The sequence below is a fragment of the Pavona decussata genome, unplaced genomic scaffold (assembly GCF_977016875.1).
Source record: "Pavona decussata unplaced genomic scaffold, jaPavDecu1.1 SCAFFOLD_244, whole genome shotgun sequence".
NCBI classification, from domain to species: Eukaryota; Metazoa; Cnidaria; class Anthozoa; order Scleractinia; family Agariciidae; genus Pavona; species Pavona decussata.
Genome location: NW_028145649.1, coordinates 389,462 through 417,397, shown reverse-complemented (window position 1 = coordinate 417,397; position 27,936 = coordinate 389,462). Strand labels below are relative to the sequence as shown.

The 27,936-nt window shown below is 39.8% G+C and overlaps 1 protein-coding gene and 1 pseudogene across 3 annotated transcripts; one reads left to right on the top strand and one right to left on the bottom strand.

Annotated features, from left to right (window-relative positions):
- Positions 1-206: 206 nt before the first annotated feature.
- Positions 207-16,656, bottom strand: LOC146457273 (ATP-dependent RNA helicase DDX24-like; annotated as a pseudogene). Its single transcript, XR_014858508.1, has 15 exons — positions 16,579-16,656; positions 10,926-11,150; positions 10,397-10,509; positions 10,168-10,292; positions 8,611-8,651; positions 7,333-7,446; positions 6,671-6,792; positions 5,454-5,611; positions 4,698-4,809; positions 4,234-4,351; positions 3,902-3,998; positions 2,956-3,033; positions 2,198-2,262; positions 1,079-1,177; positions 207-532 (listed from the first exon to the last, which is right to left on the bottom strand). The product of XR_014858508.1 is annotated as an ATP-dependent RNA helicase DDX24-like (transcript).
- A 2,251-nt stretch (positions 16,657-18,907) lies between these two features.
- On the top strand, positions 18,908-22,183 carry LOC146457272 (uncharacterized). Of its 2 annotated transcripts, none has more exons than XM_085092061.1 (2): positions 18,908-20,183; positions 21,863-22,183. In XM_085092061.1, exon 1 carries the CDS (start codon positions 18,991-18,993, stop codon positions 20,158-20,160), a length of 1,170 nt encoding a protein of 389 aa, XP_084948187.1. In that variant the 5' UTR covers positions 18,908-18,990; the 3' UTR covers positions 20,161-20,183; positions 21,863-22,183. The 2 variants fall into 2 exon arrangements, with proteins under 2 accessions (XP_084948187.1, XP_084948188.1); XM_085092062.1 differs by lacking the exon at positions 21,863-22,183 and having other exon boundaries at positions 18,908-20,040; positions 20,093-20,507.
- The last annotated feature ends 5,753 nt before the right edge of the window (positions 22,184-27,936 follow it).

Below are 27,936 nucleotides of genomic sequence, written 5' to 3'. Positions count from 1 at the left end.
GGTAAAATGTACCATTCACCATCTTTTTTGATACAGTGGATTCACATGTGCAAGTTACCTGCAAATACGGCTTAACTACCAAGCCTTTTAAACAGCGTTCTGTTGTTCTTCAGTTAATTTCAGAGTCAATAATCATTGAAACTGCTAATGTAATCCTGCGCCTGTTTCTGGCTTACACAGCTTCCTTACAGTTTCGCCACCAAACCTTCGTGAAATCCTGTGACAATCCCTAGTAATCATCCACCGCCAGTGGGCGACAACACTTCTGGATCCTCAAGGCGGTCATGTGCTATTCAACTGTCCTTTGACATCCCAGCCCTCAACTACCGAACTGTTCATTTGGTGAAGTACTAGGAAAATCCAGCACTCATTTAATCTCCCAATGGATAGCATTTTCCTTGTGTCGCTTTGCGTCTTCCAGTCTTCACCTGATTTCGCTTTCACCTTGTGGATCTTTTGGCCTTCTTTTGTCGTTTCTTCCTTTTCACTTCTTCCACCGCTACCTTCCCACTATCCTCACAACTTGTTTCAGCTTATGAATGCAAAAGAGAGAAAGCAGTTTTAACAACCGTTTTAAAAAAGCGCCTTGTTTACTTATGGTTAAATTCTGAATAAACGCTCCACAATCCTTCCGTAGAAAAGGCAACCCCCTCTCCCCCCCTTCAACCCGATTTTAGTTCGACTGTTAAGACGCGAAAGCACAGGGTGCTTTCTATTAAGCCAAATTTTGCCGGTTTGAAGGTTGTGTGCGACATTGCAAGGTTACCCCCAATTTTCTTTTTGGATACCAAAAGCACTTGCTAAGTTCTGCTTTCTCCTCATAGTTTTAAACCGGGCAAAAGTATCCCTGTATTAGTACGCACCACCCATAGGAAACCTGAGTATCTCGAGATGCGTAGTAACAATAGTAGGCACCCTCCTAAAGCTACTTTATTGCCAAAGTCAACCGATACTAAAACGCAAAATTCCCTCCAAAATTAAGAAGCCCCGCCCCACCCTACCCCCCTGAAAATAAGCCCCCTTTCAACAACAGAAGCCCAGTGCATATATTGTACAACAGTAATGTAATGTAATTTACCTTTGATCCCAGGCATCAGCAGGGTCCCGCTCTTCGTAGGATACTTTCCGCTAAATCCAGCAGGTATTAATGGCGTCTTCACCAAACTGGAGAGTTCAGCTGAGGAAAAGGAAAAGTAAAATATCGTGAAAAACTACATTATGGAACAACTACAAAAGCGATAAGTGAGTTTGTAAAATGTCAAAACCAGCATTCGAGCTGGCTCCATGCCAGCGTACACCTGAGAGGCGCCCGAGCACGAAACCTCCTATCAATTTACTTGAAATTCTCGCCGCTTTCTTCTTGGACTATGAGTAGTTTTCTTATTTTTCTCAGGGCGAGTGGAGTGAGCGAAATACACGAACGCGCGCAAAAATCCTCCCCCTCCCCACTCCCCCTCCTCGAGGAGACACCACGCGCGTTTGTCCACGCAGGAGGCAATTTTGCTGCCATTCGCGTGGTGAGCTCACTGTTGTTTTCTAGTGCGTCTAGTTTTCACATCTCTTGTGCAAGACTGTGACATTGCACGCTGGTAAAACGAAAGGTTTTTTCGCTAAACCTAAGTTACAATGCAGTATAAACAGTACGTTGTAATACACTACAACAAAATTTCTCTTCGTTCTTTTAGCTCTCCAGCTCGGCTATCCAGAAAGCGACTGCCAACTATCTAGAGCTGCAAGCAAAATAGACCTCATTGGAATGTCGTAAAACCAAAACCAAAGTCATTACTCTGGCCAATCACCACAGACGCAAACAGCGTAATGAACCAATAAGAAATCGAAGCAAATACATGTACCTGGCGCCAAGCACGGGAAAACGCGTGCAAGTAAGGCACGATTGGTTTTGATTTTGCTGCTGATTGGTTGAGAACGTGGCGCGTGTTTTGCTGGCCAATCACAGAGCGAAGGAAAGCAAAACCAAAGCAAAAGAGAAATTACTTTCGACACTCAATTGAAATCCGCTCTAATGGTATTCTCGCTATTAAACTGAATCCAGTTTGCACAAGAGGCTCAAGCAGAGGGAATCTTCACAGGCAAATATATATTTTGAATATATTCCCCTGCAAGGGCCTCCACTGCAAGCTGCTAGATCCACATCAATACCAAGAATACAGAAATTGTTTATTGGAATGCTCAATACCTTTCATTTGCTTCAGCTTTTCCTGTCTCTCTTTCCTTTCTCCTGAATCTCCAAGATCTTCTAACCTGTGTGAGTGCTCGTCAAAGGCAAATAACTATTTAGAGCAACTTTTGCTGGCAGGGGTTGCCGCAGTGATATGGTGATGTCATTCCTAATAGCTGTAGTATAACTATGGACACTGGAAGTACATGAGCCAAAATCTCACAAAAGAAAACATGAGACTGACGGCAAGGGCGGGAAAATACACGGGCAGCCAGCAGAAATCACGTACACGCCACGTGGTTGAGGTACATTTTTGTATCTGATTGGCCAATAATTTTGCATTGAATTTAAGTGAACACATGAAATGCCACGCATATGTTTGAACTGTGGGTCACAGATGTATTTAAGGGCGCGGTTTTCCGGATATTCCAAAATCAGAATACCTCGAAATAATTATTAAATGTTATTCTTCTAAAACATTAATAAGAATTCCACACGTTTACCTCAGCCATTTGGATATGTTTTCGTTACCGGGCAACAGATACAACAGAGATTTTTCAGTGTGTAGTTTCCTTTTTCAGAATACACAGAATATGGCCCCAGAAAACGCGCCCTAAAAGTTTCTTTTGTTGGTAATAGTTGGAGCATACTCCATGTAAGAGTTTTTGAACAGCGCGTGGGGAGAACTATGGAATTTAATCAACAACCACTTTATTGACATAAACTTTGTCTTGAAATCTTTGTAATAATCCCTTTTGAACTTCACAAAAGGATACAAATCTTCATCAACTTCAATGTCCATAGCTTTGGCGGAGGCAAGAATCCAGTCATTGCCAGACTTCTTCCGTCTAAATCTACAAAACAACACATGATAAATGAATAAATAAACAAAAGGAAACACAAATGAGGGGAGGTGTCCTAGTGCCCTAGCGATTAGAGCGCTGGAGGGCCCGGGTTCAAGTCCCGCTCTGACCACTTGGATTTGTTTCACGGTAGCCCCGTTTTCAAATCCAAGGCCACGCTTTGTAAATGACCAACTGGTTTGCTTCCAACTAGCTGGGATTTTTAACAAATGTTATGTTCAGTTTGTATATTTCTCATTGATTTATAGTGTCCTCAATTTGCGCTACAGTGCTAAATACTTGACGTTTAAAGGCGCATTGTCAAGGAGATTTTGCTGTATGTTGGTAAAAACTGCTAAAACATTTGGCAATGACAAAGAACCACTTCTTTAACATGAAATTGCTCTTAGAGCACCGAAAAGAAAATATGAAAGGATTTATCCAAGGAAGAATAAACTATAAACTACAGTTTTCAGCGATTTCTCCAAAACTCATAGGAGGAACTTGAAAAAACTGGCCAATTTTTTCAAGTTGCAACCCATTTCCATCCTATCCATCCGTAGACAAAAATGATTAATTTTAATTCCTGTACACTAGTAGGGTTATTTTTAACAAAGTTGAACCATTATTTTATCGTCTCCATCGATACATATAGGTTTTTTCGCCATTCAAAATGACACTAAAAATAGGTGACACTGTCCCTTAAAATGAAGCCATTTACTTTTATTTTATTCGAATGAATGAGCTGCTCGCAACACTTAGTGGAAGGGTACGGTAATTGTTTTCAGAAAGTTTCAGAAGTTTTCCATATTTATGTTGCGGTGTTCTTGAGAGTCACAGCGACATGTCCACAGTATTTTGTTGACTGTCTTTTACTTACATGTGTTCTTCCTTGTCAATTTGTTTAGCAAGCGAGATTCTTTTTCGTATGGAAGACATGAAAGCTACGTCAACAGGGAAGGAGTCGAGGTCGTTTCCTGGAACAAAAAAGTAAATAAACAGGAAACAAATGAAGATTTGTGAAAACGCGAACATTTGGTTGGAACAAAGAAAAAACTCTGATTCCCAACGACAATACAACCCATGATGCTAGGCCCTCTAAATTGGGAGTCAACTGTCTATTATAAGGGGCGTGATATCTCTTATTTGGGGGCTACAGGTCTGGGGCAAAACGTCTTAGGTATGATTCGACCACAAATCCTCACACCATACCTGCGTTGAGCGTCTTCATGATTTTCTTGTAAGATCCCAGTTCTTCCGGCCCCACAAGAACAACACTTAAACCTTCCCTACTGGCTCTGGCTGTACGACCACTTCGGTGAATATACAGCTGTAGAAACAACAAAGTAAGAAAATGAATATATTTATCGAAGCTACAGATCTGTATCAAAACCATTATTTATTGCCTTTTGTCTTCCAGCAGTTTCTCTCAGAATCCGCGAAGTGCCGTCTCTCCAAGCACCAAATTAATTTTGAAAAGAAACAAAATTTCGGCTAACTGACAAGCAAACAACCTCCCATAACGTAGACCCTGGTTAGTCAGTGGGAAAAACGTCCAAGAAATACCCGAAAAATTATCGGGGACTTAACGGACAGTTAACGGGAGTTTCAAGCCTTGCGTAATCTTAAGGTTATCACGCACCCCACCCCACTCCTACTGGTATGTTTGAACATACATCAGGATCCTTGGGAACTTGATAGTGAATCACGTGCTCAACTGCTGGTATATCCAGACCCCGCGCGGCCACATCTGTAGCGAGAAGCAAACCAGTAGAATTTGACTTGAACCTAAAAAGCGGGAAAATGACAAATCGAGGTTAACATGAATATCGCTTTCCTGAGTATACCTGTGTCACTCAACGAACAATACATCATACTCATTTTTTTAACAGGCTTAAAATAATTATACACTCAGTCAACTCCCTTTATTGCGGACACCCTCGAGCGAGAGTCCGTGTTCACTGAAATAAATTCCCGCTATTAAATAGCAGGAATTTATTTCAGTCAAACGTCTGTAATTTAATTTTGTTGCAGATTTAGTTGCTGTCTGTATTATCGGGGTGTCTGTAACAGCGAGGTGTCCGCAAGGCGAGAATTGACTGTATCATCGCATTCATTCCATTGCGCATATGCCACACATTGACATTCAAACCCTAGCAGTATCTGCAGGATGTTTGTTCCATGAACCTAGTTTAATGGCCTTAGCTCCCACGAGTCTCCTGTAGCTCAGTGGTAGAGCATCCGAACTAGTAATTGGAAGGTCTTAGGTTCAACTCCTGATAGGAGCACTCGGATTTCCCTTTTCAAAAATATGCCTGTGTCACTCACTGAATAATACATCATTTTCGTTAACCAAATTATTATCAAAAAGCGTATTTTCGACTGATTTCGACAAGATTTAACGTTAAGTATAACACATGATTTTGACTGACCTGTCCAGGTTCTTTAACCTCTGTCTTTGTTGCATAACCCACGGATCAAAGTTTAGCAGTCTAAACAATGAACCCAGTCTCCTAACACAGTCGACCGTATTGGAAAACACCAGCGTGCGGCCTGGGTAACGGGACAGGAAATAGTAAAGATACAGATCCTATAAAGCAAAGGAAGGAAGGAAGAGTAAATAAGATGACACAAGAACTAGAACTTGTAGTAAGCGTGTGTCTGTTGAAAATAGCACGTGCTTAAGTTGACAAAGGCACAATGAATAGTCTCTAGGCTGATGGTGGAATTTTAACTCCTCGATTCTACATGTACAGTAGATAAAAAAATTCAGTACAAGGGTTGATTCAAACTCTGCAAAGTTTGTGAAAATTGATGACAGAAAAGAGCATGCATAAACTGGCGGTTAAACACAAACGCCACCAATTTTCCCTACAGTTTGATAACGTCTATTTCTTTCTTTCTTCTTTCTTTGGGGTGGGAGGAGGGGTGGATTACATACGAGAACAATGAGAAAATGTCTGTTGACAATAAAAACCATTGGCTCTGGTTTGAACACAGTTTGAGGAAGAGTGGCTTTGCTAAAATATTGAGATTTTCACTGAACGCTTTCCAATTTGAATGACTCTGACAATCTGCCAATGGAATTTTCCCTTCTGGAACTGAAAATTTCATAGAGCAATAGTACATGTAACAAACAAATTAATACACATGCTGATAAAGAAGACTATGAGTAGTCTATCAAAGCAAGTCGGGTGAACAACATAAATACACAAAAATTGCCTCTCCATTCCTCCATATGGGGTGTCTTCTCATGGAAGGCAATTTTCGCCCATGCTGACATATTTTGCTTGCTTCACTATCCCAAGAAAAGTAAGGGAGTGCTTGTAGTCTAACTTACAATTTATTATTCCACAAATGTGCGACCCAACTATCACAGGCAATGAGGCGTGTAGGGCCATGTTAGCTATAATCATCTCATACCCAACAAGCACGAGTGGAATAATTGGTTTATTAAAAACAACCAAGAAATATTGCAAGATCTTGCTGATTTCACTTTGGAAGAACAACCAGAAGAGAATTTAATTGTAGCCATTTCTCAGGGATGTTATAATGGCTGACATACCATGGCCGCTAAGCTAGTCAAAATTCTGAAATTGCATTATACAATGATCATGTTTTTGATAATGATAAAGATGCAGCAACAAACCTTTTCATCAAGGGAGCAAGTAATCTTTGTCTCTGTTAGCGTTTGCACTGTTCCTCTCTTGTTTGTAACATCAATCACTTTACAACTGTTTTTATGCAGTCCAACTTTGTCCATTAACGACACTAAAAAGACAAAAAGATCTTAGATTACGCTTTGGTTAGCATATAAGACACAAGGATGAAAATTATTAAGCATCCAAACATTCTTTTAAATATCACTACTTGAGAGGAGCAGGGATGGCACAGCGCTGAGAGCACCGGCCTCTCACCAGTGTGGCCCAGGTTCGATTCCTGGACTCTGAGTGTCATATGTGGGTTGAGTTTGTTGTTGGTTCTCGTCCTTGCTCTGAGAGGTTTTTCTCCGGGTACTCCGATTTTCCCTTCTCCTCAAAAAGCGACATTTCAAAATTCCAATCAATTCGGAGAGTGTCCCCATACTGTAACGCACATTTGATTATTTTTCCATGGAATTAAGCGCCATACAATTTTACATTTTTTTTTTTTTATTTTTTTAACAAGTACTTGTACAACTAAAGGACAGATCACCAAGGATACAATGTCTTGCCGTGTTAAAACAAATTCTCCCAACTAACACTAAAAGGAATATATCGAGACCAGTAAGGAGATTGTACATGTTGAAACTGGGCTTAAACAAGGAATTACCCAAGGCTTCTCCTCTTGTGACACTCTTTTCTTTTCCTTTTTTCTTGAACGATTTGGGAAGAGTCAAGGTTGCAGAGAAGATAAACTTCTGCAGAGTTTTCTTGGCAGCAGTATCTTTATGGGACAAAGATTGAAATGGTGTTAGGCATTTACAATCATCATGTACTGTACAATCATGAACACAAAATGGAACAAATACTAGAATTAATACTACCTAAGGGCATGTTCTTTTGGGACTATCCCGGAATAGGAATACTCGGAATTCCGAATAGACGGTATTTGTGTTCTTTTGGGAGCTCTTCCAGTTTCCGCATGAATGGAGTATCATTCTGTTCATTCTGCTCCCGACAGTAGAATGAACAGAATGGAAGGAATACGGTTTACTCGGAATGTACAGAATATGCGTTATTTTGGGAAATTTTTGGCGGGAAATCCTAGTCATGCCGGTCACAACTGGCTTTTGGTTGAAAGCTTGGATACGAGCATATTTTCGGCGACGCTGTGCACTGTGCAAAGCACTTTAAAGTACAAAAAGTTCTCCTACATCTTCTGCAAAGTTCCGAAAAATTGAAGATATGGCCTAAAAGCTGGTTAGTTATATATGGCAAACACATTTTGGCCATGTTCACTGGCACTCAATTGAGTGCAGTCAGACATAGATTAGTAGTTCTCAGGTCACCTCCTCCATGGGTATTCTGTTTCCAGATATTTTTAGAAGTGTTATTTTTGAAATTGAAATTCCGTGTATTCTGTTAATCCTAAAGTGGAATAAGAATAACTAGAATAGCCCAAAAAATGCACCCTAAGATTAATCAGACGTGTTTTGGTTGATACAACAGCAATGGAGTAACCCTTCATAGAGTAAGTTAAGTGTGACGTCACAAATATTTGAATTTTTGAAATTATGGGATTCATTCGTTCAGATGATCGCAAAGAGCATGATGACAAAAATAAATGCCTACTTACCAAAAATCGGAATCTTACTGCAATTTGTGGAGAGACATTAGCACTGTTTTGTTCTGATGACACCAAAAAAATCCTTCTTATTTTCTTTAGAACTTGTATGGAGTCATCAAAGTACCACAGAACTAATACATGTATCTCACCCCCCAAATTGCATGATGATGCTGATATTTGGAGAACAGACATTTTTCATCATGACCATTCTGAATATCTTGAAGTGAATCCCACAATCTCATAAATTTAAATCTTGAGATGTCATCACTTCAGAACTCTATTGCACATGTACATGCAAAATGACGGCAAAAATAACTTTACTTGTGATTGGTTGGCCATCCTCTTGGTGTTCTCGGCTGCCACTACAAGTGTATGGAAAAATGAAATAAAGAGTTACACTGTACATTAAGCTCAGAATAAAGTTAAAAGAAGTTGATCCAAGGGTGCGTTTTTTTGGGAAAATCCAAAAACGGATTTGTGATCTCACATCATTGGGATCAAAGAACTGATGAATCCTTGTCCAGAGTGGATCTGTCGGTTCCTTTGATACACCATGATCCGAATGATCTGAGATCACAAATCAGTTTTTGGATTTTCCCAAAAAAACGCACCCCAAGGCTCTTGTGCATGTTAAGCAGCAGCTAGACAAGTAGAAACAAATGTTTAGTTTATCAATAGAGCTGACAACTAAAGGTAAATTGGCCACCGTAAAGAGATTCGAGTGCTGAGGTTTCAAGCATTAGCCTTCTGTCAGAGCGAATCAAGGAATCGTGGGTTGTATGTGTTAACATTTCTATAGTGACCAGCCTAGCTATGCTATTGGTGGGTGCATAGTGACGTGGAAAACAAAAAGTGTTCACTGATTCCTTGGGGATTAAGAGTGCCGATTTGGAAGATGAATTGGTGTTCTAAAGTTTTGCAGGGTGGCCTAACTTCTAAGTATCTGGCTTCTTGAAATTTGTTTAAGAAAACTGCCTTCATTTCATGACTCTATATCGAAATCAATAAATATACATCTAACAGGCATACCATTGCAAAACCGTGTAATTTGATTGACTATACTACTCACTACTTATTTTGCAATCACAGATAGTGAACAGACTTTAAAATATGGATGGAACAAAGTAAAATTTTCCATTTTGGTGGAATATGAATCAAAATCTATACTAAAACAGTGTGTGCTGGTGGGTAAGGGATGCACCCTCATCAACTATCTCAGCCCAAAAGGAGTAGCGAGCGAAATGCAAGCAAGCTACATGTAGCAATGGCATGGTAAAGCAGATGTCACTGGGATTTCCAGAGGGTGCCCCCGCAAACCACTTTGCAAGTGGACGGCTGACCAGCCCCTGGATCGAGTTTAACATCGCCTAAATTATATTTAACCACAAGTAGAAATCTGGCACTCATAATCATTATAATCCTTTAATTTCTATCAGCTAGCGAATCCTTTTAGCGTCACTTGTTTGTTTACTACTTATTTAACTTTTATTTTAGTCAATTTGTAAACACCAAATTTATTTGTATTTAGTTTAGTATAGACATACCTACCCGCCTCGACTAGCTTCAGCTATTTGCAGGTAGGTATATAACCAGCTTGTAACTCTGTTTTTTTTTAATAATATTATTGTGTTCGACGCAGAAAGAATGCACTTTTAATTGTGTTTGGAGTCGACTCACATTGTATGGGACAATCAACAAATGAATGAATGGATCTTGGGATATGTATCTGGCATGCCCCACAGATTTTGCAGGGGCAGATAACATCATCACCAGCCCAGGCAAGGAAAGAGAGCCTGGGGTCGAGATAATTGAAACACACTCCCTAATCTTTGATTACATATTACTAGTTATTATTGTTAATTAGATTTCCTGCCCTACCTTGTCCTATGAATAAGATCTAGGATTGAAGAAAGTTCTTGAAAATGCCCTTGTTCCACCATTCTGTCGGCCTCGTCAATTACAAGGAATCTGAGGTGATTCAGCTGGCAGACATGTTCCTCTCCCTACAATGATGTGTTGTGGTTTAAATTGTTTTTGGTTTAAAAATGTATTGTATCTCATGCACAGTGCACTACATTTCGGGCAATTATTTACACGCAGCACTCACCTCTGATATCAGATCCTACAGTCGTCCAGGAGTGGCCACTATGATCTCAGGACACTTGCGCAAAAGTCTTTGTTGCTTCTGTGGAGCCATATCCCTCCAACCACAGCCACAATCTACATGGATGTATACAGTCAGATACTATTACATAATATTTTAAAATAAAAAAAATAAGCTTTCAGGATCTAAAAAAGTTAAAGTGTTACAAAATATTAATTTCAATTCCTTCACAGAATCTTTTTCAAGTAAGTGAAATGTTAATTCAAGTCATGAGTCTTGAGGTGGTGTGAGTCACATGACAAAATGTCCAAAAAGCCCTCTGGTAGTTCGTATTATCCCTGTCTTGATTGAAAGCGAGACCCTGGCACTGTATCTTGATGGCCTCTCTGAAAGTCCTTCTCAGATTATCAGTTTCCCTTACGATGATTTTTGTTCAAGACATGCCCAGAGAGTGTTCCGAGTTCTGGTGATTGAAGTAGAAGAAGTACTGACAGCAGCTTGGAAAACAGGGTATTTCGGATCATGCCTTTACCTCTAATGAAATGTGCTTTGCAGCTTGCAGGAGGTGAGTTCTTATTTGCAGGGCTAATTCTCTTGTTGGTGTCATAATCAGAGCCGAGAGGGGCCTTTTGATCTTGTCACTGCCCAAGCTGTTGCTAGTGGATATCTCTTTCTCTTCTTCAGATTCTAGGCTAGCCTTTTGCTGCAGGATGTGTGTGAGAATTGGAATCCCAAATGCAAGAGTTTTACCTGATCCCTGAGAAAAAGAAGTAGAATACTCAACAGTTTAAGGGGAACCGACATGGAGGTATTGCTGTATTTTAGTCAAAGCTGCACAAATATTTGACATATAACCTTTTCTCTTACATGAGATTGCTGTAGTAGAGCACCTGGAGGAGATGACACGGAAAGGAAAATGAAGGAAGGAATGAATGAAAGAAATGACAGATATGATTTCTCCAAGGAAGAATAAACTGTCATCAACTTTTAGCAATTTCTCGAAAATTCACTAGCAGAACTTCAAAAAAATTTCCCAACTAACCCAATTTCATCCTAGCCATCCCCAGCCAAAGAAAACAAATACTAGTTTCTGTGCACTAGTATGGTTAGTGTTAACAAAAATGAAGCAGTATTTTTGACATTTCCATTGATACAAATATGTTTTCTTGGGGGGCCATTTTGAGTGAGCACAGCCAGATTGATCTTACTAATTGTCTTAAGACACTGGTTCATGAACTGAAGACACAACCTGTTAGTAGTTTTGTGCTCTGCCAACTGAGCTAACTGGGTGACTGTTACTGTCACCAATGTGCCATTTTTATTTATCTCTATCCACAGCTCATTGTACACTAAAGTAATTAAATTTGGTTAACTGAAATGTAATTTAACTAAGTTAACCACCACAAGCTTAGCGGTCAAGGGGCCCACGAGCTAAGCGGGCATCCAGCGGTCAATCCCATAAGTGCAGGCTGACATGGTAGCTTTGTACATAGCTAGGATCTTGGAGTTCTTTGTTGAGCGTTTTTGTAGCGGTCTGCGGAGCGGTCGTTTTAGGAAATTCAGTGGCACATCCACAGGGTGGCTCTTCGTCTGCTATTTTCCAATTCCTGGTCGAATTGGAATTTGGAAATGTTAGTTTTTGCGGAGGCAGAAAACTGCAGGCACCGCATTGAAAACTTGACATAAATAAATGGGAAATTCAGTGGCACATCCACAAGGTGGCTCTCCGTCAGCTATTTTTCAATTCCTGTACTAATTGGAATTTGGAAATGTTAATTAGTTTTTGTGGAGGCAGAAAACCGCAGGCACCCCACATTAAAAACTTAACATAAATAAATGGGAAATTCAGTGGCACATCCACAGGGTGGCTCTTCATCAACTATTTTCTCGAATTGGAAATTTGGAAATTTTAGTTTTTGTTTTGGGAAATTCAGTGGCTTATCCGCAGACGGGTTCTTAATCAGCTATTTTTTCAATTCCTGGTCGAATTGGAATTTGGAAATTTTAGTTTTTACGGGGGCAAACCGGAGAAACTTCAGAAAAACCCTCGAAGCAGGGAAGAGAACCAACAACAAACTCAACCAACATATATGGCGTCGACACAAGCAATCGAACCCCGGGCCACATTAGTGGGAATGTTTGGTTTATCGATAGAGTTGATAAATAAACTAAGGTAAGTTGGCTAACCTAAAGGGATTCGAGTGCTGACGTTTCGAGCGTTGGCCCTTCATTAGAAGAAGAAGTCCTGATTTAAAAGGCAAGAGGGGATGAAGGCACCTTGATCCTCTCTTGAAAAGGCCTAGACGTTTTCGGACGATGTCTCAGCTCTCGTAAGGTCTTACGCGGTTAGCTTGCAACCCTTCCAGAAGGTTTTAAGGTTTTTATTATTATGCACTATTTCAATGGTTCACAACAAAAGGAAATTACAATATATAAGAAAAGTAATATAAAGACAGCTTAAATTACATAAATGTGAAAAGTAAAATGTGCGCATTGGCCAAAGGAGCTTAAGCTTTCGAGTTGGTCACTGTCACGTGCAACTAACTGGCGTATAACGTGCAACTTAATAGAGCAAAAAAAAAAAAGTAAAGGATAATAAAAGTGCAATAATAGAAAAATACTACAATTTTTACATAAAAAACAATAGGAATGAAAATTAATAGTGAGGGCAATACCTTTTATATACCCAATACTCATTGGGCAATAGAAGAAGCAACAGAACAATACCCCCAACCCTAAAAACAATAGCAGTTGCTGCACAATTAAAACAGTAACAGGCTTACGAGAGCTGCTACTGATACTACTTCCATTTACACTGGGGTGAAGAATCGGCGAACTCTGAATTTTGTTTGGATAAAAGCTGCCTATGAATACCTTGGTTTTTGATAGAAATGCTGCATATGTTTTCACACTTCTTAAGGGTTTGCCTTTTGGGGGAGGGAAGCCCGTGAGAGTTGGGAATCGTTTATTTCGGTTGATCGTATACGGGACTTTATCTCTTAAGGATTGGCCTTTTGGGGGAGGGGAGGGGAGGGCGTGAGAGTGGGGAATCGCTTATTTCAGTTGGTCGTATACAGCAACCTCGTTCCCAGGGTCTCTCCTCCTCTTGCAGGGGACGGGAAAAGGAGAGACCCTGGGGAGGAGGTTGCGTATATGGGTCGATCTACTTTAAGAGAGAGATCCAGTATCATGTGCAGTGATAGTAAAATCTGCTAAAGCACATAGAACTTTGCGGTAAACTTTTTTCTTCTTCTTTTAGATTGAAATTTCGGAGCCTCATGAGCTGAACGAACAGTTCCTTCAAGACCAAGTCCACCCCCGAAAGGATATCATCAGGCAAAAATTTGCCAAGCCCCCAAAGCCTGCTGGGAGTCGTGGTCCCAGGAGGCTTCACAATTCCCCGGGAGGAGCGGCTAGTGCGGAATGATTTGCCAAGATTTTATAGTAACTAGTACAAGCTTTCTTGTATTTTATTTTAAAAGAGAAACACCCTTTTCTAAAAAAAAAACATTTGAAATGAGATTATTTGTTTACTTCATAGGTCTCACTCTTAGCGGTATTTGATTGACAGTCAGAAGTTACAGTACACTATAATAATAGCTCTTTTCACGGTTGATTTTTCTCATTTGCATTACAATGTTATCCAACGTGAAAGCGAGGCAATTTCGGGCTAAAACTACAAAATAGCCCGAAATTTCCTCACATACATGCTAGATTTTATTGTAATGCAAATGAGCAAAGTTAACCGTGAAAAGGGCTATTAGTTCTTCACTTGCTCTCGACCAGCTCAAGGCTGGTTTCCATATGATCGCGGATCGCAGATCGCAATAAGGTCTGCGATGGTCTGCGATCATATGGAAACTACTTCTGCGATCGTCTGCGATCCTGCGATCGCGATCGCAGAAGATAGAACCATGTTCTATCTAAAGGCTGGTTTCCATATGATCGCAGACCATCGCAGACCTTATTGCGATCTGCGATCCGCGATCATATGGAAACCAGCCTTTAAATATCTGCCTACTTCGCGCATCGTTGGTTTCGCTTGGAGATTGTTTAGAATCATTACATGATCACTGTTGTTTCGTCTGCAACAAAACAACTTTGAACTCGCGATGAGTTTTTTTCAACATTCGCAGTTGTAGCCTGCTATAACCGAAATTTCCACAATTAGCTCTTTGCTCAGTTGGTTAGAGCGCTACTGGTCTAATTCAGAGGTAATGGGTCAAAATCCCGTCACACCAAATTTCGTTCACTGGGCTAGCAAGCCGGGAAATTTTAGGACGGTAGTCCTCGCTTAAGCACTCAAAAAGAATCTTTTCTAAGTACAGGGACTCTTGAAGGGGTGACTGTTTTATCTAGACAGCCTTGATCTTGAGAAGTCCTTGAGTTCTTCCTCCAAGACATTATACGTGGAAACATAAAAGCCCACTCTTTGATCTTGAGGTCAACAAAACTTTCATCGCGCGATAATTTTTTTGGAGCCATGGAGGAAGGCCAACTTTGCGTGAAACGGGCAGAGTTTATAATGAATCCTACTGTTTCATCTTTTGTCAACTTTTACATGTTGTCGTGCATTTTTGAGCAATCCAAAAAAATTACCGTCAGGTGCAGTTTTGTCAATACATGTTTGTAAGTGGAATGTATGAAATATCATATATTCGAAATGTATGAAGTGTCATATATATTAACTGTCTCAAAATCTCTTAATACTTTCAATTTGTGTGATGTTTGTGGCAGTTAAAGACTAGAACACAGCTGTGTTCCTTGGGTTGGTTATGTATGGCTTATGACGTCCCCTACATCTGTAACATTTTCAAAAAAACCTTTAGACAAAAATTACTTAGCTTTTGAATAAGACGAAAACACACCGTTCTTCAGTCTGAAAAGAAGGTCTTGCTCCGAGCAACGTTTCATAAAATGTATCTCACAACATGATTGCGACAGAAGTTGTACCATAAAACGGTCAAGTGCAAAGGACCCTGCTAGGAGCATGACATATACCGAAATAGCTGCAAGAGGAAGAATTCGATTCCGCACCGAACATGGTAATGTTTGGCAGCAGAAAAATTCGAGATTTTGGGGTTGTGGCTCGCAGGGTACGCTGAAATGCGCAATATTTGTCGTGCAATTTATTTCGCAGTTTTGCGTCAAGACAATTTGGATGAAACGTTACCTAATGTGTTTTCTCAGCGGTCTCAAATGATCTCCTGAAACAATTTCGAACTAACTTCGAGCCCTATTTTATAACCAAGAACCTTGGTGTTTTTCACTGATTATCATTTATGTACTAATACTGATATTTTTTAGTTTTATCGAAATAAAAGTTGGTCCGTTGGAAGAATTTTTGCAGTAATAGTTGTGTGTTTGAATAACTGCATGTGGTAGTTTGCATAATAGTACAGAACTGCAAATTGTTTGAAATGGAAGACCTTCAAAAAAAGTAAATAAAAGGGACTCTAGATTAGAACATTCTTTTGTAAGAAGTTGTCATGTTTTACCCTTGAGTTTACATTGCAACTCCTAGGTTTTGCTACCGAATTATAGGCAGCGAGGTCAGCATGTTTCTGCGGTTCCAATGTGTGAAAGACACGTTTTTCCGAAAATGGAATATTCCTGATTCAATTAGTTAAAATTACCTTTTTTGAAGTAACACGTTCTTAGCTTGGTTTAGTGATCTAATGGTTTCGGTCAGGGTTGGCGGTTTTCAGAATTTTGGTCAAATCCAGAAATCCAAGATGGCCGCCGTTTGGCAATGATGACGTAAATGGCACATATGACGTCATCATTTTCTCTTGTGGACCTCAAACAAATCATCTTTGAATATACTATATATCATCCAAATGACATTGTGGAATGTGGTGGGGGGGGGGGGGGGGGGGGGACGAAAAAAATCACGGTCTGGGCCGGTAAAGGATTAACAGAATTCCAAGAAAAATTGAAAGAGCTGTCCGGCAAACCGGTCCCCGAACTGTTCCTTAAAGGTTAAATTTGTAAATATAGTGATAAATGACAATCGGTGAGGTAATCAGCGATAACATCTACCCAACAACTGTGTTTTAGAGACAGGCCTATACGCTCCACCCGTCTCCGCACAATGAATAAAATCTCTGTGAATTCTCCAGAAACATTTTTGAAAGGTGAATTATATGAACTCGATTATAATTAACAATTACCTTATAACTTACAGAGCTGTTAAAACTGACGACAAATACTACAACATGCGTGGGATCGCTCATGCCGTCTGGAACACAATAGACGACCATCAAGAGTTGACATACAATAATTCTTCACTCCCGCAACTGTTAGAAGCCTGGTATGAGTAATGGACTGTGGGATCGTTTGGGTGGACGAATGGACAAAGCTCCGACGAATAAGTGCATTATTCCGCATTTTCGCAGGTTAGCGAAGTTCTTGTTAAATTGGGACCCCCAGTAAAAGCAACGAGCGGTTTAATTATTTCCACAACGTTGATTCCACAAATTACTACACGAAGCTTTTTCAGATTTACACCTTTCTGTATGGACGAGCTCTCGCCCTTTTATATACGTACATTTCAAAATTCTAGAAATTCCTCTAAAGAGCTAAATTTAGTAGTATTGTACGGTTTCTAAACCAGGGTTATTACCTAAAAAAAAGAAAAACATTCCAGAATGTTCTTTAGGTGCGGACGGCTGAATGACTTCCGGTTCTAGACGGCTGTTCTATCAAGGAAGTTCTAGAAGTTTAACTTTCCATGACACTGACATGTAAATTATGGTTTTGTCTTGAAGAATGCCCAGAAATTAGCCAGAAACGCAGGTGGTCGAGTTTGTAAAAATAGTCATAAATGACAACTAACGAGGCTGCCAACAATATTCCCATCTACACAATTATAAGCGGGAGCTCAATTTCCACGAAAGTCCCAAGAATGGAAAATTTTACAGCAGATGAAAATACTTTGCAGATTTACCAAAACGGCACATTATCAGTGGACATGGCCACGGTTTTTGTTGCTTTGAACATATTTCTGTCCGTCGTTGCATCTCTTGGCAATGGTCTAATCCTAGTCGCTCTTCACAAAATGACTTCTCTTTACCAGCCAACAAAACTGTTGTTTCGATGCCTGGCAGTCATTGATCTTTTCGTTGGACTTGTTTCCTTGCCACTAAGAGCCATATTTTACTTGCCTTACATAACAGCGGTAAATATGAAAACGTTTCAATATGTTCCCGACATAACTGGTGGTTTCGGTTTCACTTTTGGCATGTCATCAGCTTTAATATCGACGGCCATAAGTATGGACAGGCTTCTCGCTCTTTTATTGGGGCTAAGATACAGACATGTTGTAACACTAAGGCGAATTGGGGCAGCTATAGTTTGTTGTGTATTGCTTAGTGTTGTCATTGGGTTCTTGTACGTTTTCTTCAGCGATAAGTTATACAGCTTGGCTTTTGCCGTTGGCGTTTGCACACTTTCAGCTATCATATCAGTTTTTTGCTACATCAAGATCTACATTAAATTACGGCAACATCAAGCTCAAGTACACAGCCTCGTGGACCAAGGACAACCAAATGGAGCCGGAGAAAGTCCACTGAACATAACACGATACAAGAAGACGGTTGCTAGCATAGCGTGGATACAGTTGTCATTAGCTGTCTGCTATCTTCCTTTTGGCATTGCGTTTTTCAAAAAATTCGTGTTTGGATTGTCAAACAAAACCTCTCAAATCACTTGGTTTTTTGCCATAACTCTGATGCATTCAAGCTCATCCCTAAACCCGCTTCTTTACAGTTGGAAAATCCCAGATGTACAACAAGCAGTGAAGGACACAATCAAACAGTTTTGTAGCTCATAAACTTGAGCTTCGGCAAATCTCGATGCCGATATCACATATATGGCGGCAAGGAAAGCGTGTTTTAATTATTGTCATCCGACCGACCCAGATTTTTTGGAATTTCCCAGAAAAATAAATTAAAATACATGTAAAAGTGATACTATTGTAACGTTTCCTAGCCAGCAGCTGAAAACTAAACAGAGAGTGAGGTCGCCCTATTCGCTTCAGTTAGTGTACAGTTAAAAGAGAGATTTGAAGCTGAGTTTTCTTTATCGTAAGTACCGAAAGTATTGCTGCTCATTGCTTATGGGCTTGCAGCGTTTTTATTACTATTGACATCTCCAGTGAAGTGGAAATTTCCACCTACATTTGAATGCCAAATGCAAAATGTCGGTGGAAATTTCCACCGGCAATTTGACAACATCAGTAAAAAAAATACGTAGCATTTAAAAATCCCCCTAAAAAGTTTACATTTTTCATCTCGTATTTAAAATAAGGAATTTACAAATTTTAAGTACATGTCTTTTATCGATATCGAGATTTTGCAAAAGCGAGGAAGATGATTTGTAATATCTAACGAAATTTGGCTTATTTTGTACTCTTGCGTCAGTTTATGTTAAAATTTTAACAATTAGGTCTAATTCTATTCCGTCACCGCACTGAGGGCTCACGTGAGATAGCATTGCGCCTGCGCGAACTCAGTGTGTTGCCGCCTTTGGAGCGAACCGACGTTTATTTTTTCAACACGCTGAGAATTTTAGTTTTAAGCGATAATTCGCTAAAAATGCCCGAGACCTCGGATAAATCTGAGCTTAAGGGCGAGAAAGACAACTTAAAAAGGAAAAGTAGTGGCTCTAGAAGCGAACACATCGAAGCAAATGTTAGAATCATCGAAAGAGGTGATGGCGCCGATGGCGCCAAAACTGACTCACATGGTTTACAAGAGCTTGCCGCTACGCTGAGACAGGGTTTCACCCAGATGTCTCAAGATTTATCCAAGACTATTGCTGAGTCGTTCAAACAGTTTCAGTCAGACTTTGAAATACAATATGTTGACACGGAGGAAGAACAGGAGGCAAAATCTGCCGAGAATGACCACGAGGTCAGCGAAGAGCCCCCCACGAAGAAGAAGCGAGATGACAAAACTACGAGCTTAGAAGAAGCTGTGACAAAGCTGGCTGACTCAGCCGGGGCTCAAAAAATGCCTTCTAATGAAGGAAAATTTGAGGTACTTAACAGCTTGAAACAAGAGCTGAAGAAAGAGGAGACGGGCCCAAGTGTAAACACAGAGCTGGCGAATGTAGTGAATGCCATGCTCAAAGAAGGGCTGCCTGAAGAGAAACTTCAGGAAAAGTTGAACAAGTATCACAGACCAGAGAACTGTGAATTCTTGACAAAAGTACGAGTCAATCAACCAGTATGGGACCACCTTACTCCAACAGTCCGGTCCCAAGATGTTAGACTGCAAAAGGTGCAGACATCCATCTTCAAAGGAATGTGCGCGTTGACAAATATGATCGACAAACTCCTTGAGCACTTGTCGTCACTCCCAGCGGGAAACGACCTTCTTCAAAAGTCAACAGATGCACTTACATTGTTCGCTAATGCAAACAGTGAACTCAATCAAAGACGAAGGGAATTTATTAAACCGGATTTACACGAGGAATACAAACATCTCTGCTCCTCGTCGGTTCCGATCACTGACCAATTGTTTGGCAATGATCTCCCGAAACAAGTGAAAGAATTGACCGAGGTCAATCGAGTGGGAAAGAAAGTCTCCACACACAGTGGTCGATCAACGAACAAGCCTGATTATCACAGGCACAACTCTTACGCACATAGCCGCGGACGCTCAGGAAACCAACATTACAGGAAGCCTTTTTTAGGCTCGTGGAAAAACGACCACAAACATCCTCCGAACTTCAAGAGGAAGAAGGAGGGGAAGTCAAAATGAATCAGATTGCTAACAACGTTGAGGTAAGAAATGTGTCAGAGCAATCTATTAAAATTACAGGTGGAAGACTGAAACAATTTACCTCTCAGTGGCAATGCATAACCTCAGATCCTTTCATACTTAATAGTGTGAAAAATTATAAAATTGAGTTTGAAAATGGAGAGCCAATGCAGTTTATGCCACCAAAAGAAATAAATTTTACAAAACCAGAGCAGGAGGTCATTGACAATGAAATTGATAAACTGCTGACCAAAGGTGTGATTTCAGAAACCACACATTGCCCTGGTGAATATATTTCTACTATATTCATACGCCCTAAGAAAGATGGAGGGTTTAGATTAATTCTAAATTTGAAGAATTTGAATGAACATGTGGAGTATCAACATTTTAAGATAGATACCTTACAATCGGCAATAAGGCTTATGACTCCAAACTGTTATATGGCCTCAGTAGACCTGCGTGACGCATACTACTCAGTGCCAATTCACAAAGATGATCAATAATATCTGAGGTTTTGCTGGAAAGGTAGATTGTTTCAGTTTACATGTCTACCAAATGGTCTGGCTTGTGCACCCCGACTCTTCACAAAAATCCTTAAGCCAGTGTATGCTACGCTGCGCCAGAAGGGTCACCTAAATGTAGGCTATATTGATGACTCTTACTTACAAGGGGAGAGTGTGGAGGACTGCCAAGCCAATATTAATGATACCTGTGACTTATTTTCAACATTGGGTTTTATCCTACATCCTGATAAGTCGGTCTTACAGCCAGTTCAAGTCCTTACATTTCTGGGATTTGTCTTGGATTCAGTTAATATGACTGTCTCCTTAACACAGGAAAAAATCCAGCGCATAAGGGAAAGATGCAAGAAAATGCTGGAGCTTGTTGAGCTCCCAATCCAGGAACTAGCTAGCTTTATAGGGCTTTTAGTGTCAAGTTTTCCTGGGATCTTATATGGACCACTGTATTATAGACAACTTGAGAGGGATAAAACTACAGCCTTAAGACAAAACTATGGCAATTATAATGCTCAAATGAGATTATCCCAAGAAAGCTTTTCAGAGATAAAGTGGTGGTATGATAACATACAGACCAATAACTACCCCATATTATTGCCTAATTCAAAGGTTGATGTAATAATTTACACCGATGCATCAACTAAAGGATGGGGAGCTGTCAAAGAGACAGAGAAAATAGGTGGTAGATGGTCAGAGGAAGAAGCAAAATATCACATTAATTGTCTGGAGCTGTTGGCTGCAAATTTTGGACTTAAGGCATTTTGCAAAAATGAGCAAGGCATTCATGTTAAGATTTACTTTGATAACTCAACAACTGTGAACTATATTAATGCTATGGGAGGTGTAAATTCTAGGGAATGTCACACTATTGCTAAAGATATTTGGCAGTGGTGCATAGAAAAACAAATATGGTTAACATCTGCTCATATCCCAGGGAGAAAAAATGTTGAGGCAGATCGGGAATCACGCATTTTCTCAGACAACAAGGAATGGATGATAAGATCTGATATTTTCCAACAGATCACAGATATCTGGGGGGAGCCCTCCATAGATCTCTTTGCATCCAGACTAAATCATCAGGTTCCATGCTATGTATCTTGGAAACCTGACCCAGGGGCAGCCTTTATTGATGCATTTTCTGTAACATGGGATAAACACTTGTTTTATGCTTTCCCTCCTTTCAGTTTAATTGCAAGATGCCTACAGAAAATACAAACCGATTGTGCAGAGGGATTGATGATAGTTCCAATGTGGCCAACCCAGAGTTGGTATCCCAAACTTCTTCGCATGTTAGTGGCTGTTCCAAGAGTGTTACCACAACAACGAACTGCCTTACAAATGCCGGGGATGCCACAAGAAGTCCACCCCCTATTCAGGAAAATGGTTCTGATTGCATGCAGATTGTCCGGCAGTCCTATGAGACACAAGGAATTTCTCAAAAGGCAACCTCCATCATCTTACAGTCCTGGAGGAAAGGAACTACAAAGCAGTATTCATGTTACATCAAAAGATGGACTATATATTGTCATAAAAAACAGATTGATCCAGTTTCTGCCACTGTCCCACAGGCACTAGATTTTTTAGTGGAGCTATTTGAGTCAGGCATCGGTTACAGTGGTATTAACACTGCAAGGTCTGCTCTATCCAGTGTCTTAAAGCCTGTGGACGGGATGACTTTTGGAGCACAAGAGAGTGTTAAGAGGTTCTTAAAAGGAGTTTACGAAGCAAGACCCTCCAACCCAAGATATACTGAGACATGGGATGTGAGCAAGGTTCTGAACTATCTTAAGACAATCTCTATTACAGACTGCTCACTAAAGGATCTGACTTTAAAATTAGTCACTTTAATGTCATTAGTATCAGCTCAACGGGGGCAGACAATTCACTACTTGTCTTTGGAGGACATGGTTGTTTCAGAAACTTCTGTGACTTTTATTATCTCCAGGCCTATTAAACAGTCTAAGCCAGGGTCGAAACCCACTGTTGTTAAGTTTGTAGCTTACCCGGACAACCCTAACATTTGTGTTGTCACTACCTTGAAGGCATATCTTAATCGTACCTCTTCTTTACGTGGACGTGCACAACAATTGTTTATTAGTCATTACAAGCCATTTAAACCAGTTTCCCGGGACACCATCAGTAGATGGGTCAAAGCTGTAATGCAAAAGTCAGGAATTGATGTAAACCTTTTCAAGCCCCACAGTACTAGGGCTGCCGCAACATCTAAGGCTTTGTTGAAATCTGTACCATTAGAGCACATCTTATCAGTCGCAGGATGGAGCTCATCTGACACTTTTGCAAAGTTTTATAGCAAGCCTGTTATCAACACAGATAGCTTTTCTAACGTTTTGTTACAAGAGTAAAGTTAATAAACTGTTTTGACCAATATGACTTGCTTGGTTGGTCATTACTCTGTTCATGTGTGCAGTGGGCTTTGAAGTCTCACGTGAGCCCTCAGTGCGGTGACGGAATAGAATTGGAAAATTAAACGAGACTTACCTGTAAGTTGAAGTTTGATTGAAATTCTATCCGTCACCAAGCACTGAGGGATTACGTGCCCTCCCTTTTAAGGCCCTCCCATTTTGCTGGTCAGGGTTTTCTTTCCCCTGCACACATGGCAAGTGCTTTAAAAACTGAGTTCGCGCAGGCGCAATGCTATCTCACGTAATCCCTCAGTGCTTGGTGACGGATAGAATTTCAATCAAACTTCAACTTACAGGTAAGTCTCGTTTAATTTTCCAATTTTCCGTGAATAATCACAGTTTAGTAAAAAGAAAACAACCAATTAAATAAAGGAAAATACAGGGAGATGTAAAGAATCGACCATAAGAGGACACAGAAAAAAGTCTGAGGCTCAGATTTTTTTTTCTGTGTCCTCTTATGGTCGATTCTTTACATCTCCCTGTATTTTCCTTTATAATATCATGCAACCAATTAAATGATTCCATATTTTGCCATAGTTTGCTGTATTAGAATGATCCCGCTGGGTACCCTGCTGTGTTTTAGAACGTTTTATGTTATATATCTGCACCTGTCATGGACGGAAAAGCCACGACTGATTCTCATAAGAATGAAGTAGATACGATATTGACGTTGAGAAAATAGCACTACAATCATTTAAAAACAGAAATAAACTGGTAGTTAGAAGGGTGAGGCTAAATCGCGTGGGTGGGTCGTGCAAGGAACGCACAGTCAAGTGCGAACTTTAAAGGGCGTTTAAGTCTTAAGGCAAGAAATTTAATAAGAAACTTACCTCTGCTATAATTTATCAAGAAATTAATTATCTCTGTTAGAATGCCACAAGACAGGAGGAGGCAACGTCGTCGAGTGGTTACAGCGCCGGACTTGAAATCCGGAGGTCCCGGGTTCAAGTCCCGCTCTGACTACTAGCTGGAGTTGTTCCTTGGCAGTCCCGAGTTCATGCATCTCCTCGGCCGCGCTTGTAAAAAGTCAGCTGGTCTGCCTCCTGCCAGTTGGGATTTTTAACCATGTTATTTTTAATTTAAATTATTGGTTTGTCACTTACTGCTCGGCCCCCTAGCACTCGCCGAGGGTAAATAAAGGTTATATTTAAGACTGTTGACGGACTTAACGGTCTTAACTGCGCTGGGTAAGCTTCTTTGAATTTTCTTTTATAAAAAAACGGGCTCAAGCCATTCACTTAAGTTTAGACAGCCAAGAGCTAAGGTTGTTCGTCACGGGAATGCGCGCGCTCCCTAATGAAATAGCGGAAGTGAACGATTTTATCATTTTTAGAAGTAAACTGAGAAAATTTTTAGATTATGACATTTTTATCATAGTTGGATTGTGTACATTTTAAAATTAGGGAAGGTCCTCGATAGGGAAAACCTGCGACGTTTGCTTTTATGTTTACTTTACATAATAAATCTTGTTGTTGTTGTTAAGGGGTCTTGTTGGGTGTAGAAAATTAAGTACTTAACGAGAAATGCGAAAAGCTATAATGGTCTTTAAATCTTTACATGTTCTTACACCTGAGTACGTTTAAAGCGAGCTGTTTGTCCGGTTGTGACACATGTAACAAAACTGCAGTTCCATTGCCTCGCACCCACTTTCTGAACTGAATAGCTTAAGCTATAGTGGTGCAGTTCTTTGGAACAGCTGACCTTCAGATTTTTGGAAAGCATCCGTCACTAAATAATTTCTGTCTCTCGTGTTGCGGGTAAAGACAAGTAAACAAAATTACACACAAAAAAGGAAGAAAACGAAAATAAGTCCAGTGACCATCAAACAGACAAAAAAAAAGAGGAAGAAAAAGATGCAAAACAAACTCAGTAATTGCTCCTCCATCAGTTGGGGTGCAATCGTTTGTTAGCCCTACATCCCTATTCTTGGCCTGGGGTGATTCTGTTCTCACCCTTTTGATAGACTAATAGACTATCCGTGGGCCAACACAATCGTGACAGGGAAGTGCACCCTCGCCTGCACTTTGCCCCACAGTAAGTGCTATGGCCTTTGTTCGAAAAGGTCTGATCTCTCCAAGATTGTATCATCGTACCCTCTGACCTAATATCCTCCCAGAAGAGCACCATTCCTGTGGTCCACCCTATGTTACACTCTAACATAGGTTCCCTTAAAGACACCATTACTTTTATGGGATAGTCTCTACCTTCACTCCAATCCAAGTTTTGCCACAGCAATCAGCATTTCTAGTCTCCCTCTTCTGCGTTCTGGGTGTTTGTATCATGCACGTCTCCTTTACAGCAATTTAAGATGTGAGCATGCAAGTCAAAGTCAAATTAAGATACCAGTTTATTCACCAAAAAGGTTAGGTGCGCTTCACCTTGGATTTTTTGTATTGCACAAAAAGTTAATACTAATTATGGGAAGTGAATGAAACTGTCTCACTGATACACCAGAAACACTACAGTTAATTTTGCTTCCTTGTCTATGAATTCTCTATGAATTAGTGAAAATCGCAGCTGACATTTTGAACCGTCCGAATGTTTATCAGGATATAACACCTCTTTAAGCTAGAAAGAGCCTCAAATACGGATACCCCGTTCTAGATCAGGAGTCGCAAAGAATTGAGTGTACACGTCGGCTTTAACGATGTGTTTTTGGAAAGCACATTGTAAGATTTTTTATTGGGTAGCTTGAAGGTTATTCTCGAAAGTACGTCAGTTGTCGAATCATATTTTTTTTATTCAAGCCTAAAGAAGTCTTTTGTGAATAAATTGCTGAAAATGTTGCACTATAGAAACCAATCGTGGCACGGAGATAGGAAGAGATGACTTAATGATGATTGCTTTCTGAATAATTTGTTTCGCCGGCCTTAATACCCAAAACTGCAAAACAAAAAACCTTGAAAAAATTAACACGAAAACGAAGGACCACAAAAATAGAAAATAAACTTCAGTCGCCCTTTATGTCAGAGCTAAAAGCGGATAAATCATTACTATAAAGGGGGAATTTGCTGTTTTTATTTATCTTTTAAAATTGACGAGAAAATTAATTTACACCCTTTCCACTGTTGTTGTTTTCATTATTTTTTATTTATTATTTTAAAGTAGCTATCAATTAGACAGCAAAATTCACGTGTAATGATCCTTTGGTCACAGAAATTTTACTCTCGAAAATGCAATTTTGACGATCGGATGATAATCGTCGAACAAAAATAATAATGAGTTCCGCTGGTATGATAAATTTAGAAAAGAAACTTCAGTCTCCCTTTATTTCAGAGCTAGAAGCGCTTAAATCATTACTATAAAAGAGGGCATACATTTTTACGCTGTTTTTATTTATTTATTTATTTATTTACTTATTTATTCATTTATTTATTTGAAGACAAATAAACAGCAAAATTTACATGCAATGATCTTTTGGTCACGCAAATTGTCCTCTTGAAAATGCAATTGTGATCGGATGATAATCATCTAATCAAAATAACAATGACTTCCGCGGGTATGATATATTAAAACACGCTTTACAAAGCACTGAACGCCAATCATCCTATATTGCTTTAAATTTTTTACGGTCCCGTGACAGGTTTCGATCAACACGATCTTTTAACAAAGAGGTAAGTAATAATCTAGAATCTAACGCTTTCTTCAAGATTTAATCGTCCCAAATTTAAGAGAATAATCACAGTTGTTGTGTAGGGCGTAGCCAGAGAGTACACCGTTTAACTTTCGATCTAGTCCTACCACGCCCTGTGCCATATGTATAAAACTAACAACTGAATTAGTTGTCCCTTTGAAATAGATAATAGATACAAACTATTTTCCTGTATTGTGGCAGTTTGTTAAACATTGCTGTTTCACCCTGTGTATTAAACGAGCAACTCGCACATTTTTCAAACAAAATTACATCATATCCCAACAAACTCAACGAGAGGCTTTTATTACCACGAACACAGTTCTTTGTTTGCTAGCCGAGTTATGGTCTCGTAAAACCAGTTTTTCCTGACACAATATATAGAATTTGAATAAGTTTTGAAAGATATTCGTAAATCAATATAAAGGACACTTTTTGGGCTCCGGTGACGAGTCCCTTCACGTTGCACTTAAGGTATTAATAATATGCTGTCATGTTAATCTGTTTCACTAGGAAGTCTGTAAATCTTATAAAAACCTTAGCGCTTACATTGTGTGTATTAGTAAAACTATGAACCATGGATTTATGAGGTGACTAACTTTGCACTAAACTATTTACAGACTCATAAAGAGAACACCCCGAAGCTCTTCAATCAATCGCCTGGAAATCTTACGAAGAATTACTCTGGAGGGATTACTGCAAAGGTGAGTAATGATCAATGCCTGCGCCTGATACTTCTAAACAGAAATCGTTCAGTGTAACTTGTGTTTGTAATCTCTCGGTAAACGGTATTTGCAGCAGAATGTATGCTAGCAACACCTTTTTCAAGCCATATTGTAATCTTGTCACTGTGGTAGGCAAGTTGAGTCATCACTGGTACGGTGCGGATAAATCTGCTGCAATGATTGTATAAAATTCGTTTGTGTGCTTATCACTTGCTTCAAACATTACGATCACTGGCCTCTTAAAAAACGTTTGGCCCATATAAATCCACCAATTGAAAGAAGGTTTCCATGTTTCCTATTTTCTTTGCAATGGAACCGGCTCTAACTACTAAAATTCCTTATTCGACCTTAACGACATTTTCCATCCTTGGCGGAGTAACTTTTTAGGTTAGATCTAAACGGTGTACTTTAATTGATATTTTCTATACCTTAATTCCTAGGCCTTACTTTAATTTTTTTTCTCTTTCTTATAGATGGTT